At 38.4% G+C, this 16,364-nt stretch overlaps 1 protein-coding gene across 1 annotated transcript; it reads left to right on the plus strand.

The window, feature by feature from the left end:
* The first annotated feature begins 898 nt into the window (after positions 1-898).
* LOC143529147 (vacuolar-processing enzyme beta-isozyme-like) lies at positions 899-4,057 on the plus strand. Its single transcript, XM_077024997.1, has 9 exons — positions 899-1,063; positions 1,148-1,312; positions 2,022-2,178; positions 2,264-2,349; positions 2,457-2,656; positions 2,745-2,793; positions 3,240-3,440; positions 3,568-3,762; positions 3,851-4,057. The coding sequence occupies exons 1-9, from the start codon at positions 899-901 to the stop codon at positions 4,031-4,033; spliced, it is 1,401 nt and encodes a 466-aa protein (XP_076881112.1). The 3' UTR covers positions 4,034-4,057.
* Positions 4,058-16,364: the final 12,307 nt, after the last annotated feature.

Raw genomic sequence — 16,364 nt, forward strand, 5'->3', positions numbered from 1 at the left:
GGACCTATATGTCGCGTATAGCGCTATACGCGACATATAAGGGCCTGTTTAACAATCTGTATCCCTATCTGAACCTATATGCCGCATACAATACATGGCCTATTCCCCTTAATATGGGGCGTATTGTGTTATACGCCGCCTATCAAGTTCACCATATAAGACAGACCCTCTTAATATGAGGCTTATAGTGCAATACGCCCCAAATTAAGGGGTGTAAGAGGTATCCCTGCAGGACCCTAGAAAAAACCAAAGGTAGTTTTTTGTTCCTGATTCAATTTGGTTGGAAAAATAATCCTATTCAGTAAAAGATCATATCGAAAAGTTAGAGTTCACTTAAAATATTCTTGAGATCGTCATTGAAAATGTGTCATGACTCTTTAAAGAGTAAAGACGAACACATAATTTTTATACTTAGGGACGCCGGATGAAGTTTAAGTTACTCTATTTTAAAACTGCACGTCTCCTGAGATGCTCTAATCCAGTTCATTTCCAGTCTAATTTCGACATTGATATCACCGTACAAATGAGGATTAATATATACACTATCACACGCCATTGTCGTTTCTTTTGTACAATGTTTACTTTTCTTTGTTGTTTTGTAAGACCACTTATAATATGCGAATCTTAGGACGTCAAGTGGCATGCCATAGATGAGAAGACCACGAATGCCTATTTTGTGGGCCTGTTCGTGGGATGAACGATGTCAAGGACGAGTCACGTGTTACAATCTTGGTGAAGAATATTGGTGCGAATTATCTTTGTCCTATGAGAAACCTAAAAACTTCGGAGACAACTAAAATCTCTTGTTCAAGTACAATGTTTCCTCTAGCAATGTGTATATATATATACATACGTGAAACTATCCCAAGTATGCAATTGTAGTCACTTCCTGATTCCTATGGCCACCTTCAAATTTCTTTTAGCACTACTGACCGTGCTTGCGGTACAGCTCTCCGAAGCCACCCGCCCATTCCCTTCGAATACTGATTTACCAGTCTTCAATGGTACAAAATGGGCTGTTCTGGTAGCCGGCTCGAGCAATTACTTCAATTATCGCCATCAGGCTCGTAATCCATCGACTAATTTCGTTTACTAAAGTGGATATCTTCTCAGAAAAAATAAGATATATTAATTGTACTTATTTCAGGCGGATGTTTGTCATGCGTATCAAATACTAAAAAGAGGTGGGTTGAAAGACGAGAATATAATCGTGTTCATGTATGATGACATTGCCAATAATAAATATAATCCGAGGCCTGGAGTCATAATCAATAGTCCTAATGGCTCGGATGTCTACGCTGGTGTGCCAAAGGTATATATAATGTATTTGTATAATATAAGATATACATTGCAAAGGTGTTGCTAGTGGTACATTTTAGTGACAGAGAAGTTGCCAAAACTTTTCAATTTTTTGCATAACTGGATCAACTAACCATAGTTTGCTTATTAAATAATAATTAACTTGAGATTTTTTGTCGTTGTGGTGTAAACTAGCTAGCCGAGTCGGTTGTGAGCTATTTGAGATCGGTTTTCTAAAACTCAAGTACAAGTTTAGCCTAAACTGATCTCAATCCCGAACTTCATATAGAGCTCGAGCTTGAATTTCACACATAGAGCTCGAGCTAACTCGCGAGTCCAAACAACGCTTTTATTTATATAAATTTTCATTTAATATATTAAGTATATATTTATATTAAGTATAATAAATAAGTATATATTTATTATTTATTTAATATAAATATATCACAGTAATGATAAAAAAAATGTACTATGAGACACACACTGAATACTTATAATGATATTAAAATAATAAAATAAATAAGAAACGAGTCAAGTCTACTTATTAAGGCTTGAAAAGCTTTTCACAAGCCGAGTAGCTTTAGCCTAGACGAGCCGGCTTGAATGGCTCGAGTTCAAGCCGGCTCGTTTGCCCTAATTGTCCTTTTTTACGCGTCTTCATACTCACCTATCAATATATAAATCCAATAATTGTGTACCTTATGATATATATGTTGTCTTAGGATTACACTGGTGAAAATGTGACCGCTGCCAATTTCTATGCTGTGCTTCTTGGCAACACCTCAGCACTAACAGGTGGAAGTGGAAAAGTTGTTGCGAGCAGCCCTCTTGATAAAATCTTTGTGTACTACACGGACCATGGAGGCCCTGGAATTCTAGGTATTCGATCTGTTACCTCGTGTTTAATTTATTGTAAAACGTTGAAGTGTTGTTATATTGTTTCTGACATAACTATATTGTTAAGGGATGCCAAACATGCCTTTTATTTATGCTAATGATTTGATCCAAGTTTTGGAAACAAAGCATGCAATGGGTACATATAGCGAGATGGTAAGCTACATTTTTCCTATAAATTTATAAACGATTACTGTTCATGGTCGCCAGAGATATTCGGTTAGTTATATTCACTTTTCTAACAGTGAAATACTAAAATGTAGGTTATATATGTAGAAGCATGCGAAAGTGGAAGCATTTTTGAAGGTCTTATACCCGAAAATCTAAACATATATGTGACAACCGCATCGAATGCAAATGAGAGTAGTTATGGCACTTATTGTCCCGGTATGACCCCTCCCCCACCTCAGGAGTATAAGACTTGCTTAGGTGACTTATACAGCGTGTCATGGATGGAAGATAGGTATTTTGCTACATGTTATTTAGTCATTTGTGACTGATATATGCTAATCCTCACTAAATATATATACTATGTGGCTTTCTTCTAATAGCGACCTGAAAGATTTGGCGACCGAAACATTGGAAGAACAATACTTGACGGTTAGTATTAATTAGGGTCTCTCTTAATTTGTTTGTTTAATCTCGATACCGTTTACACTACTAGAGAAAGGAGTATCACTAACGAAAATTTTCCGTTAGTATTACTGAAGGATCCCTGACATAAAAATTTATACACCACGTAAGTAAATTAAAGTAACTAATTGGCCGGTAATCCAACAGAAATAAGCACCTAGGATGACTTTAGAACAACTATTCGGTAACATGTCAATAAAGTGGGTCGTCGGTGATCCCTTGGTAACATCCTTCGTTAATCAGTCGCAAATTAGACTACCCACAAACAAAAAATCTGACGTCCTTTTCTGTTGGTAACCATCATTAACGACTAATATGGCTATCAGTGATGCTTCGTTATTTCCGCATGAAGTAAGATGTTAGTACTATTCATGACAACTTTCCGTGACACAAACTCGCACAAAATGGTTTAGGTGAAAATGAGGACTCTAAACAACTACTCTTCTTACGGATCTCATGTGATGCAATATGGCACTCAATGTATAAGCAACGAGACTGTTTCCGTTTATCAAGGTTCTTGTCCTGTGAAGCTCAGTGCGAATCTTTTGCAATCTTTCGAATCCATGGGTGTTGTCGATCAAAGAGAAGCGGATCTTCATTCCATGTGGCATATGGTATGTACACATCAAAAACTTAATTAGGTATTTACAACTACAATTTTCATCGCAAACTGGTGATTTTTGTGACCGCTATTCAATATTAAAGTTGCACAATGGTCTAATTTAATTTCATAATCTACAGTACAAGAAATGGACCGGAGAACCACAAGAAAAGGAGGAATTACTCAAGAACATTAAGGAAATCACTGCACATAGGTCACATTTGGATAGTAGTATTAACACCATTAAATTCCAGCTATTAGGAGACCAACAACATGGATCGCAAAGGGGTGGAGGGTGGCCCCTCGTGGACGATTGGGGCTGCCTTAAATCTATGGTATACCAAAAGAATAAAAAATGATTCAATTTACTCAGTTTCTTGTTTTGGTCATTTGTTAACCTTTCTAAATCTTTGATTGATTAAGGTTCGGACGTTTGAGACACATTGTGGATCATTAACCCAGTATGGCATGAAACATACTCGAACATTTGCTAACGTATGCAACAGTGGTGTTAGCATGGAAGCAATGGATGAAGCAGCCAAGGCAACATGTGGCTCGTATAACATGGGGCAATGGGATCCTACAATAGTTGGTTTCAGTGCCTGATTGATAACGGAACTAATACCATGTAATATGATGTAATATTTATGTTTTCGTCTACAATAATGGTGACAATAAGTTGAACAATGGTCATTTTAGATGGGCTTGTTGTAAATGTCATCCCATCTGTCTTTGTTTCTTTTGGTTGCACTATAAGTAACAAAACAAGGCGCATGAATATGTTTAAACTTTCTATCATCAATAGGCGCATGAATATGTTTAAACTTTCTATCATCAATTTTCCGTTCTGGCAAATCATTTGATGAGTTTCGGTGGTGGGCAAATTTTGGTTCATCGTGCTTATCTTATAAGTCAATTATAAGGAATATGGCATGCAACAAATTAATGTAGGGCATGTATGTAAATCTACGATGTCTATATGTTGATCAGTTCTTCATGTAGGTAATAGAAAACATAATAAATATTAAACCTATGAACATGTTACAGCATGGAGAGTAGTAATCGCAGCAGAGTATGGATGTAGATGACATAATTGTCAGCTTGATCGAGTTCCCCTTTAGGATGTATAGTTAAGGACGGTGTTAGGGTTATTGAGAGGAACCCGGTTTAGGAGAGATGAGCAACACAAAATTATCATGTGTGTGTGATTAGGTTATGATGTTAATATTTATCTCTCTTTATATACACCCAAGGGGAAACCCTTTATTAGTTAATTATAGGTAATATGACCCATCAACAATTACCAAACTAATATATAATAAGGTATAATTAATATTTTGATCTAATATAATATAAATGATAATGATGGTCATATTAATAAATATATAAAATATATTTATTCTTACATTCTCCCACTTGGCCGAGTAATCATTTATTATAAGTATTAGAAAAGCCCGATCAGGAGTTAACACTCATTTTAGCTTTAAACTTAAATTGGAACAGGGAAATACAGTCATTGAATTGAACATCAGCTCAAGACCCCCATTAATCATACTGCAGTCCTTATTTAAAACATAAGTAGTAATTATCAAAGTTTTTAAGTAATCCCTTCAGAACGTTTGATTTGTATATTAATTCGTCTATATGTCATTATGCATGCAGAACATATTAAGGGACGTACAAAATCAAAACTGATGAGGAAATTTAATAGTTAATCATTCATAGTATGATATGCAGTTGTGCATAGTCATCAATAACCCGTCATTATTATAAGCGCTTTCATAATATTTATGGGTGAGACTTTTAGTTATCGGATCCTTAAGCATATCATGAATGTATTCGATATGAAAATTTAGATTCCTCAATTTGTTCATAAACGAATAACTAATTTCATATCGAAATTTTAATGCAGCACTTCTCGAACTGTTACTGTTTGAGAAAACATGGTAGCTGACTTTATCACAGTAAATCTTAAATATATAATTTATATGGAGTTAATAAACTTATGAGTCCACTGATAAATGTTCAACAACATTTATGCTAATTGTGTTGGTATTAATCAACACATTATGTCATTATAACTTAGATTGTTGTTATCAGTTTATTATGACTCCTCCATGAGAAAATTTTATCCGCTGACATAAGAATATATCCCTAAAATTACATTTTCTTATCTTTGAACATGACAAAGTTTAGAGTAATCTAACAGTTTGAATTCTCACTTCTTCTTTTAAATTATAGTCTTTTGTTTCCTTTAAAGATATCTTAGTACTCTTTTAGATGTTTCACATTAATCTAGACATATCTAGTGTGTTGCAATTTTGAGTAATATCTAAACGAGAATAGACTTGAACTTATATAATGCTTATACTTAATGAAGCATAAGGAAATAATCTATTTGTTCCTATTATCCTCTAAAGTAGAGCAGTATTGTTTGTTACATGTGTAAGGAATGTCTTTGAGATCTATAATATCAAAATGTGTATGAACAATGCTTTGACTCATGTAACATATACTTGTCAGAAGAATGTCATCTATATAAGGACAAGTTTGTTTTTAGTTGCTCCCCCTCATCGTGAGGTAGGTACATTAATCCACTTGTTTTTGATGAAAATAATTGTATAAAGATTTCATCATATTTTGATGTTTGCATTAACCCATATATGAATTTTATTGAGTTATAGACTAAATGTTCTTTGACCTTCAGTTTATAACTTTTAGGTTGTTTTATGAACATATAAATATGTAAGGCGATTGTTAGGGAAAGTTGTTTTAGTGTTATGTAGCTCTTAACTATTATAAGCTACTAGAAAAATAATGATCCTTAAAGAAATCTTTTGTAATATAGGTAAGAAGATTCTTTGATAATTGGTTTATCCTTGAATATAACCTTTAACAATCAATCGTGCTTCTTATTGTCTTAACGGTTTCGTATTGGGATTTAGTTATGAACACTCTAAGGTGATTCAACCAAATCTCAAAACGTTAGCCTGACTTATGGAGTCATTTATGATTGATGCTAATGGTTTAATTATAAGGGGTAGGTTCATTAAACTTTCCAACATCCATTTCAACTTTTGTTAGGGAAGTTACATAATCATCAGTGTTAGTAGGTTTTAAAACCTAGACGGCCTCCTGAGTTGATTGTTGGGTAATTTTAAAAGTATCGGTTTTATGGATTAGCTCTTGGTTACGTTGCTATCATTTTTAGGATTCTAAGTATGTAAGAGTTGGTGAAGTATGGTGTACAAGAGGTGTAAATGGAGTTTAAATTCAGAGTAAAATTTAATGACTCTCTTCCCCCCGCCTCTTGTACTTTTGACAAGTCATTATAAGGACATTTACTGCTCCCACTAACCTTAGAAGCCTTTAGGAAATTTACATGCCTATGGTCAATATTTAAAGACCAATAGATTCTAATAGAGAAACAAGTTAATAATATAAGTTGTTGTTGTTTCTCTTGTGAGGATTATTTTAGTAAGAAATCGGAGTATGCCCACATTTAAGAAGCAATGAAACTTTTGTAAGTGTAGTAGTAAATTCAAAAGAGATAAGTATTGATAGAATAGTGTTGTGATGGAGCAGTATCTTGTACAAGAGGTGTAATTAAGATAATATCAAGTTTTCACTCCCCCACCTCTTGCAAATCTTGTAAGTTATGATTGAGACACTTAAGGCTCCCACTGATTTTTTAATATCTCTAGGAAAACTACAAGAGAAGTTTCAATGATGTGCGTGATGTGGGAATCTGTAATATAAATGTTAGACTTGATTTGATTTCATTAACGTCCAGATGTCATAATAAACTTAGGGACACATATTTAGAAGAAATCATAATAAGTATATATGAATGGATCTCTTTAAGACTGTTGACCATAGAAGACATATTAGATACAAGCAAATAGTCTTTTAAATGATAAGAGAATTATGTATGAAATTCCGTTTGAATAAGCTCCACGAATGTCAGTGAAATATAACTTATGGTGGACCCATACTTATTCCTTAAGCCAAGTAATGTTTTATGGCATTTAACACATGACTAAAATCACTAATAATGAGATTAGATGAAAAAATCACGCTCATCAACCATGTCATGATTTCTCATGAAATTTGGTTTTAATGGATGAATTTTATAAGTCTAATTTGTCTTGTAACATCCTAAATATTCTATTATTAAATAAAGAAAGTTACGTTTAGTAATTACGTGTTAGTAATTAGTAAAGAAAAGATCATGGACTTAGATTAATCAAGATGGGATTATGGATGAGATGGGCTTAGGGTCCATGGGCCTTAGGAGTATAAATACTCCCTTAAACCACCCTTAAACCCTAAACCCTCATTTCTTTCCATCTTATTATCTACACACTCAAAAACACACACATCCAACACCACTACATACGGCCGAGCGGGAGAAGCAAGATCCGAGCCAAACGAAAGTCGATTCTTGATAGATCCTCGTAGTGCAAGATAGATACAAGACCTAAAGTTCATAACCAAGCTAAACCGTAACTTTAAAACACGTAAAGGTATGTCTTTTGTCCTTAAATTTTACGTTTTTATGAACGGATAGCCTTGAAACTTAAACATAAAGTAAATCAGGTCTAAATGAAATGTAAAGTAGCAAACTTGACGTTGGAAATGAACTTAACAAACCTAGGGCTATGTACGGCAACGTGTATTGAACGTTTTAATCTTAAAGGTCCAAACTTTATGCGTTTTCGGGTCGTGTTTTATCCAAAAATGGCCACGAGGACATTTACGGGATTGGTTAGCAATTATATCAAGGGTTCGCATGTTGAAACGAAGATGATTTTTGGGAAATACGGCCGAACAACGGTGGCTGCTGAACAACTTCGCCTACAAGCCAACTTCACTTGCAAGCAAGTTCGCTTGCAAGCAAGTTCGTCAGCCAAGTTCGCTAGCCAAGTACGCCAGCCAAGTTCGCTAACTGGTTAAGTTCGCTAACTGGTTAAGTTCGCTAACTGGTTAAGTTCGCTAACGGGTTGTAGGTTCCTAGCCGGATCTACACGGAAATATCTCGTTCTACGTAGGTGCGGAATCCCTACGTAAGACGATACGAGCGTAGAAGCGATATACGTTAAACACAAGCAAACACACGTTACAATACGCAAAAGACACGTTGTATTGCAACTAATAACACGTGATATCTCAATCACCGATTACACGTACTGAATCGTTTTTTTCTTTTTATACAAAAGAAGCCGTAACATAGCTTTTATGGTTATCGACAACTTCACCTAACAGACTAGGCGAAGTTATAACTTCGCTTGTCCACAAGTTCGCTTATAACAGGCGAACTTGTGAGACAAGTTCGCTTAAACATCAATACAAACCAACAAACACTATTACAGACACTCGATACTGAACTACTGACAACATGCACCAACAGACTCCCCCTTGGCAGTAGCTTCATATCTCATCTTCAATCACGTGTCTTGTAATCACCAAAATCTCGTCTCCCGACTTCAAGCATGAACGCCCTCTCGTACGCAAACTGAAACTACTCTTTGGTATTTCTTGGCTTCTTCTTTCCAAGCAGGAATGTAAAATATCTTTTTCTCGTTCAGCACCTGCAAGTCTGCTTGAGACAAATTCACTAAGTGCATAGGATCATACACTCTCAGCAACTCTTGTTCATCTTCATCCTCCATCACTGCCTCAGCCGTTTCACTATCAACGTACCACAATTTCAGATCCTTTAGCACATCCTTGGGCATTTGTTTCATCGACACTTCTTTTAGACACCGGATCGGCTTATACTTCATTATCATCCAAGGCTTGCCATCAGCTCTCATGCCTCTGTCTTTATCTTCAACTAGCTTTCCTTTCTGCGGTTTCAACAGCTCGAACTTTTTCTCTTTGATACTTTCTTTCCAGACTATCTTTCCAATAATCCTAGCCATGTTGTCATCACTCCTGTTAATCAACCCCAACTTGGCTAAGTCTCTCACCTCACACTCAGGCAAAGTATTCAACGACCTCAACAACCTCTTGAAATACTGAAGTCCATCATAACGTTTAATCACAAAAAGTTTCAACTGTTCATCATATAACCAGCATATTATCCCCTTTATCGATTCAGCATATCCTTTGATGTTGTAAATTTTCTTGAACATATTAGGGACCGCCGGTTTCTTAGTCTTCACGAACCACTGAGCGTAGCCTTCCTTCCATCTTGGCTGCTCTTCTCATTCAGTCTCATCACATTCCGTATCATGACCCAGATCTGACTTTTCAACTGCCGGAATTTCATGCTCAATATTATCCCCCACAATCTCTCCTTCTTCAACTTCATTGTCAATCACGATCTCAGCCCCTATCTTCTCGATCTCTTCCAACGGTAACACATCATCATCACCTATAACATCATCATCCAACACCTCCTCAGCATCCACTACCACCACGTCATCACCCCCCGATCCGCCAGTTGCACCCGTTGACTCCCCCTGAGTTGTGGAAGTCCCAAGAGCTTGTTCAGTTCTTGGCAACTCTCCACCTGCATCTTTCGATGCATTGGGATTATCGTCCTCAGCTCGTCACCCTTACAGCTCGTCTCCCCCTGAGATGCCAAGAACTGTTTCAAGACATCAAAAATTTTTCCATGCTCAATCGGGAGGGACGACTGAATTTGATTCTCTGCAACGAGGTGCTGAATAGCGTGAGTCTGGATCAGATTTACTCTTGACTGTTCTGCCACGACCCTTTCAAGAGCTGCTATTCTTTCCGAGTCGGATAGGGTTGCATCGAAATCAAACCTCATATGTGAAATGTCTTGAGCTTACAGAGGAGGGATTCCCAAGGTAACCGGCACATCAGAAACAGGTGGAAACATAACCGCATGTGGTATCGTAACAGATAACCCTGCAGTGGCAACAATCGTCGACTCAACAAACCTTGCAACGACCTCCGATGGAGTAAGAGTTGGAGGGGGCAAGGACACAATCTCTGGAGCCGGGAGTTGAAATGTAGTGGGTGGCATGCCAAAGGAGGATGAGGTAGTCAACATGGGAACACCCGAGGTGATCGGCCCTGTAACTGTCAATGATGTAGGGACCATAGTCATACCAGACAGTGCGGGTGGAGTAAAACGAACCACCCTCGAGCTCTCACCAGCTCCCGATCCTTCACCCGTTCTCGCCCTTCTCGCCCGGCGAACCAACCGATGCAAATCCTCCTCAAAATCTGATTCACTATCATCTGTGTCTCTCTTTCTCTTCCCTTGAATTCTTTCTTGAGTAATCAAAATCTGTCTTGCTTCAGCCACATTATCGTTTGAGGAGTCAGAATCAGTTCTTTCAGACACTGCTACAGTCGTAGCTACCATCGACACATCCACACTCGTAACCTGTGCAGACGAGACGTGTACCTCTTCCTCTGGATCAACACGTTCCATATCGAAAAATCCTTGGCCGCCAAAAGCAGCTTCAAGGTCGACGTGTTCCTCCGGTGCCACAACAGGAGCAGCAGGAAGAGATTGATGTACGACAGGTGGTGGTTGAGGTGCTCCTGCCTGTTGCGGTACCGGATCCCGAAACTCGTCCCCACGAGCTGCAACATACTCCGGGTTGATCAAGTACCCAAATAACGGAGTATGTCGAGGACGGAGCTCAGGTTTACTTCTAGCACTTGAGGATCTATATTGAGCGAAGATTCTTTTGCTAACACTTTCCACATACCGAATCGGACGGCGCTGAGGTAATGTGGGAGCCACATGATTCAAGATCATTTGAAGGAATCTTGGGTACATCAAGAATCTCTCACGCGCCACCGCTCGTCTTTGACGGTCTATCTCATAGAATACCATCTGACTGAAGCTATAACGTTTGTTGTAAGTCAGTGCAGTCATTGCCGACTGCATGGTCGCACCCATTCCATCCGTACCAGCCTTTCTACCCGACATGCACACGATCATCACGTGCATGAGAAAGCGCCATTGATCTAACAGAAACCCCTTGCGTCTCTGAGTATCCCCCAATGGACCAAAATAGCCCATTCTTAGAAAAGCACCATCTCTGAATGGAGCCACGAAATCTGTAGGATTATCTCTTGTTTCATCCCCAAACTGCAAAGCAACCCGTATCTGTTCTGACGAGAACTGCACTTCCTGATTGTTAACCGTTGCACGCATAACTGGGGGCTCTACTCTGCAATCATGTTCAACTGTCCGCCAGAAATCTTCTATGTTTGGTAAAGAGATGGGCAGTGTTGTAGTAATGGCATGGAAGATACGCGAGCGGAGAAGAAACGTGATGATCTCGCGAAAAACATCAACACCGCTTGCATCCGGGTCCAAAGTAATGTACATATTATGCCCCTGGAAAAACTGACGATTGTTATCTCCTCCATCGTCACCACCAGCACCACTGGATCCTGCTACTGCTGCCATATCTGCACCACAAACAGTCTAAGTTAGAGAATCGTCAAGGCAGATCGTAACTTCGCTTGTTACCATGAGAGAAGTTATGTTTGTTTCTGTATAGGCGAAGTTGTGAATGGGCGAAGTTGTGAATAACTTCGCCGTAACCATAACTTCGCTTATAACAGTTAAAAATAAAAGTATAAAGGGTCAGGCGAAGTTAATGACAACTTCGCCTGACCACAACTTCGCCTCTTGTGATGATAAACAATTAAATTAACAGGCAAAGTTAAGCGTTAGGCGAAGTTAAGGATAACTTCGCCTGAATCTGAAGCGGCAACAGATTAGACGGCCAAACGAGGTGTATTTGGTGAATTAGGAGATTGAGAACTCTGCAAAACATGTATTTAAGTAGATCAAGACGATCAAGTTGATTACAACCACGTAATAACAGGTTTGAAAATCGGGTGGTGAAAGTTTGTATGAACGGGTCACGAATCAGATCAAAATACACTTTGATTAACGCCATTGACATAGATTATAAGTTATATCGACACTACACACCTTGAACACGGATTGAAATCGAAGAAAGATAACACAAATTGAATCAAAAGGTAACTTCGCGTGACTGTTATGATACTAAGTTCGCTGGTTTATGAAAATAATAAAGTGTTTGACCAGAAAAATCCTTTATATAGGGTCAAAGTTATACAGGCGAAGTTAGGGTTAACTTCGCTTATCCCTTAACTTCGCCTGTTTAACAAGTTCGTCTGTGTTAACAACTTCGCTTGATATAAATGTTACACAACAAACAATTATAATTAGAACGTTATGCCATTAACTTTTAAAACTTCCTTTAAAGAGTAAAATGTGACGATCAAATACCAAGTAACCAGGTATAAAACCAGAAAAACGACATATGAAAAGAAAATTTTAGAAATAAAGAGCACGGGATCAAATTTCAGTCATGTCGGGGACCAACATGTTTTTAGGAAAGATCCGAACAGGAATCATACTAATTAAGTGACTGTCACATAGATCCATGTTCAGCTGTATTATGACATAAAGAAACAGGTCGTAAGCAGGTAAATAACTTAGTATGGTTTTCATCGCTTCTGTGATACGGGTTAGGTTCAATTAAGCTCAAAATATAAATGGGCAACACATCAGAGAATGTGATGTCTCCTATCTCCTCTCAAAGCGTATTTGGCTTTCCCCAAGTCACCCCGAGTTGACCTCGACCCGTAGTGTCTGATTAAGCTGTAAATACATCTCGATATTCATCTCGTTCTCGGTCTTGCCTCTTGATTGATAAGTATAACATAATAGACTTCAGAAGGCTTAAATAATAATAATTTTTTTTTTAAGATTTCCATAGCCGTAAACAGTAGACTACTGCAAGTCCCGAATCTGGATCACTGCAGTTTCTTGACACACTATCTTCTCGGGAATCAGAACACTCACGGGCTCGTGTATGACTGGGTAATCGCTTTTCTGCCTATCATTCGGAAAGATATATATGAAGACATGCACAACTCTTAATGAGTTTCCACTTAAAATCGAGGAGAGTTAGTTAGTATCGAGTTTTCTTATGTTTTCTTCTTCTTGTAGGACTCGATTGCACTATTATCTTCAAACTTGAACTTCACATATACATGCAACATCCATCCTGCCTTTAACCAGCTGTGTCTGAAACTGTCTTGTAGCTTCACAAATCTACCAATCACCCGGCGTCTTCCATATCAGATCTCCCCTTCAGTGTAAGCTTCTCCGACTATAATGATTGAGGTCTTTGACATGCATGCATCCCCGTGCCTAATTAATCATCTCAACCACTCACGTGAAGTTCTTCTAACTTCACCAACACGTGAAGTTCTTCTAACTTCACCAACACGTGAAGTTGGGCTCCCTCCACAACTTCACCAACACGTCGGAATTGTATAGTAAGATAAGGTTCAATCTTCAACTACTCAACATCAAGTGATCAATTTCATCACAAAACCACCTTGACAGAATCTAACACACATGACCATTAGTTAATCCGAAGCATCTTCAATCACCATGGATAACGATCAAGAACATAAACACTTTAATTCCCGATTAAATCCAACTTGTTCCAAAATTTTCACTTTAATAAATAAGCATCACGTTTCAGGATCCAATTCTCGAACGCCTTGAAAATAACATAAATAATATGCTCTGACCGCAATCCAGTAATGACGAAAACCTTCAGTTCGATTTGACTTTCTTCAGTTGGTCAACCTCAAACAACAACAATTTCTTTGCCCAAAAACACCCAAATATGTGTCAATATCCAGTTTCAATCAACATCCCATTCACCACTTCAACTCCATATCCAGAGTTGACCCGTATTTGTTCACACGTAAGACCGAGAGATACCAAGTTTCACTCGTTTTCGGAACAACACTTTCGGTCTCACAATAATCGTGTACACCTGGCCATACAGACGAAAACTCCAAACAATTTTTTTTTTTTTTTTTTAACTTCGCCTGAAAGTCAACTTCGCCTAAAGTCAACTTCGCCTAAAAGTCAACTTCGCCTGACTATAACTTCGCCTGTTCATAACTTCGCCTGTTCATAACTTCGCATGGCTGCTAACTTCGCCTAAACCCTAAAATTTAAGCGACAATGTCGCCTGAACCCAATAACTTCGCCTGCGGCGGCTGTTCGGCCAAAAACGCATCAGAAACGTGCCAGAAACACCAAAACGCAGATCTTGAACCATAGCATAAGAGCCTAAGGCTTTGATACCACTTGTAGGTCCCCCCGGGGCGTCGCTGATCGATACGAGATCCACACGAGGTCTAGCAGTGCGGAATCCTCCTAGACTCGTTTAATGGTGTAGAAGACGAAGAACACGATTACACTCAAACAAACACACGAACAAACACACGAACAGGATAAACGAATCTGCAGATCTTTTATATAATCACCAAACACGTTACATACCGAACAAAACAAAGACACGGCCGACCCGAGGTGAGCTCTACCTCGGGTCGTCCCACACGACACTCCCTCTCTGTTTCTCTCTAGACAATTGAACTGTAACACAAAACTCTCTAACTTTCTGGATACTCAAACCTAAACAAGACACACAAATATATATAAAACCAACTTCGCGGGCTTGGGCTTGGGCCTGTAGGCGAAGTTGTTCTTAACTTCGCCTATGGCGAAGTTGTTATAACTTCGCCTAAGGTGAAGTTGTTCTAACTTCGCCTATGGCGAAGTTGTTATAACTTCGCCTAAGGCGAAGTTGTTCTAACTTCGCCTATGGCGTCTCCGCTGGTCAGAATTGCATAGCGACGGTCACAAAATGCACCAACAGAACGAAAGCGGAAATCCTTAAGCAAATTTCATCCCTACACTTGTTTAAAACTCCAGCTCATCAACCGTCATCAACAAACCAAGGAATAACCTGTAAGTAAGAGAAGAAACACCCGGCAAAACTCGGAAATAAAACTAAAAATGAAAATAAAATAATAAGTAATGATATTACCGGGTTGCCTCCCGGGAAGCGCTAAGTTTATTGAATAGTCTTCAGCCGAACTCACTCCCGAAACCTCAATCAGGAGGCTTCTCCTTTATCCTCTTCCCATCGATGCTCCTCAACACTCTCCTTTTACAATTGGTCGGGAAGAAACCAATAGCACAACTCTCATGAGCCCGACCATATGAATTAAACTCGGCCTACCAACTCTCGAATTCCCCCAAAAATGGTTCAATGAAGTGAAACGGGGAAGTCAATCTCTTCATCAAACTACGATTTCTTCGCCTAGAAATCCTCCTTTTAGTTCTTTTACCCAAATTTTTAAACCTTAACACATCCCGAATGGAGATTGAGTACGGTTTGTGTTTTGGTTTTTCACAATTAAGGTGAAGTGTTGGAAGGACCGAATCAGTACTCTCCTTACAAATCTCCTTCTCGATCCCAACACTTGGCTCGTTATATATTAAATCTTCAAGCAGCTTTAAATCACCAAGTGGGTCTAACTCGCCTTCATCCGTAATGGCGAAGTCTATCAACTCTTCACCAAACTCATCCTTAAATTCTTCCTCCCAAGAGGGAACATTGTTAGTATCACTTCTACTTTTACGCACCATAAAAAGCTACCATCAAATACAATGACTGTTCTAGAGTCTTTTAGGCATAATAATTTCACTAGTTAAGCACACAGAAATAGTTTGTGTATCACTTTCCAAGGTTGGATCAATTGTCATATAAACATTGTATAGACACTTCTTACGAAGTAGTAGACTTGAAAAATTATTTCATCTCCCTTAAAAATATTTTAAATTCTATCGCCCAGATCAAGTCAAAGTCTTCAGGTAAACGGCTATCCTGAAGATCCAATGGATCAGCTGGACCGACCACATACGAGTATGTGTCCTTCTAACTAAGTATGAACGACTAATTTTCAGCGAAAGATTAAAAACACATCATAAACCGCCCCGGTCACTTTCAGTCAGTTGGTTAATGGCTATCCTCATAATCTACTGGTAGAAGTGAGGACTAAACAAATCCGAAGATATGTCCTTCAA

The sequence above is a fragment of the Bidens hawaiensis genome, unplaced genomic scaffold (genome assembly GCF_021521415.1).
Source record: "Bidens hawaiensis isolate Kalapana, Puna unplaced genomic scaffold, B.hawaiensis_p1.1 tig00000636_1, whole genome shotgun sequence".
Taxonomy (NCBI): Eukaryota; Viridiplantae; Streptophyta; class Magnoliopsida; order Asterales; family Asteraceae; genus Bidens; species Bidens hawaiensis.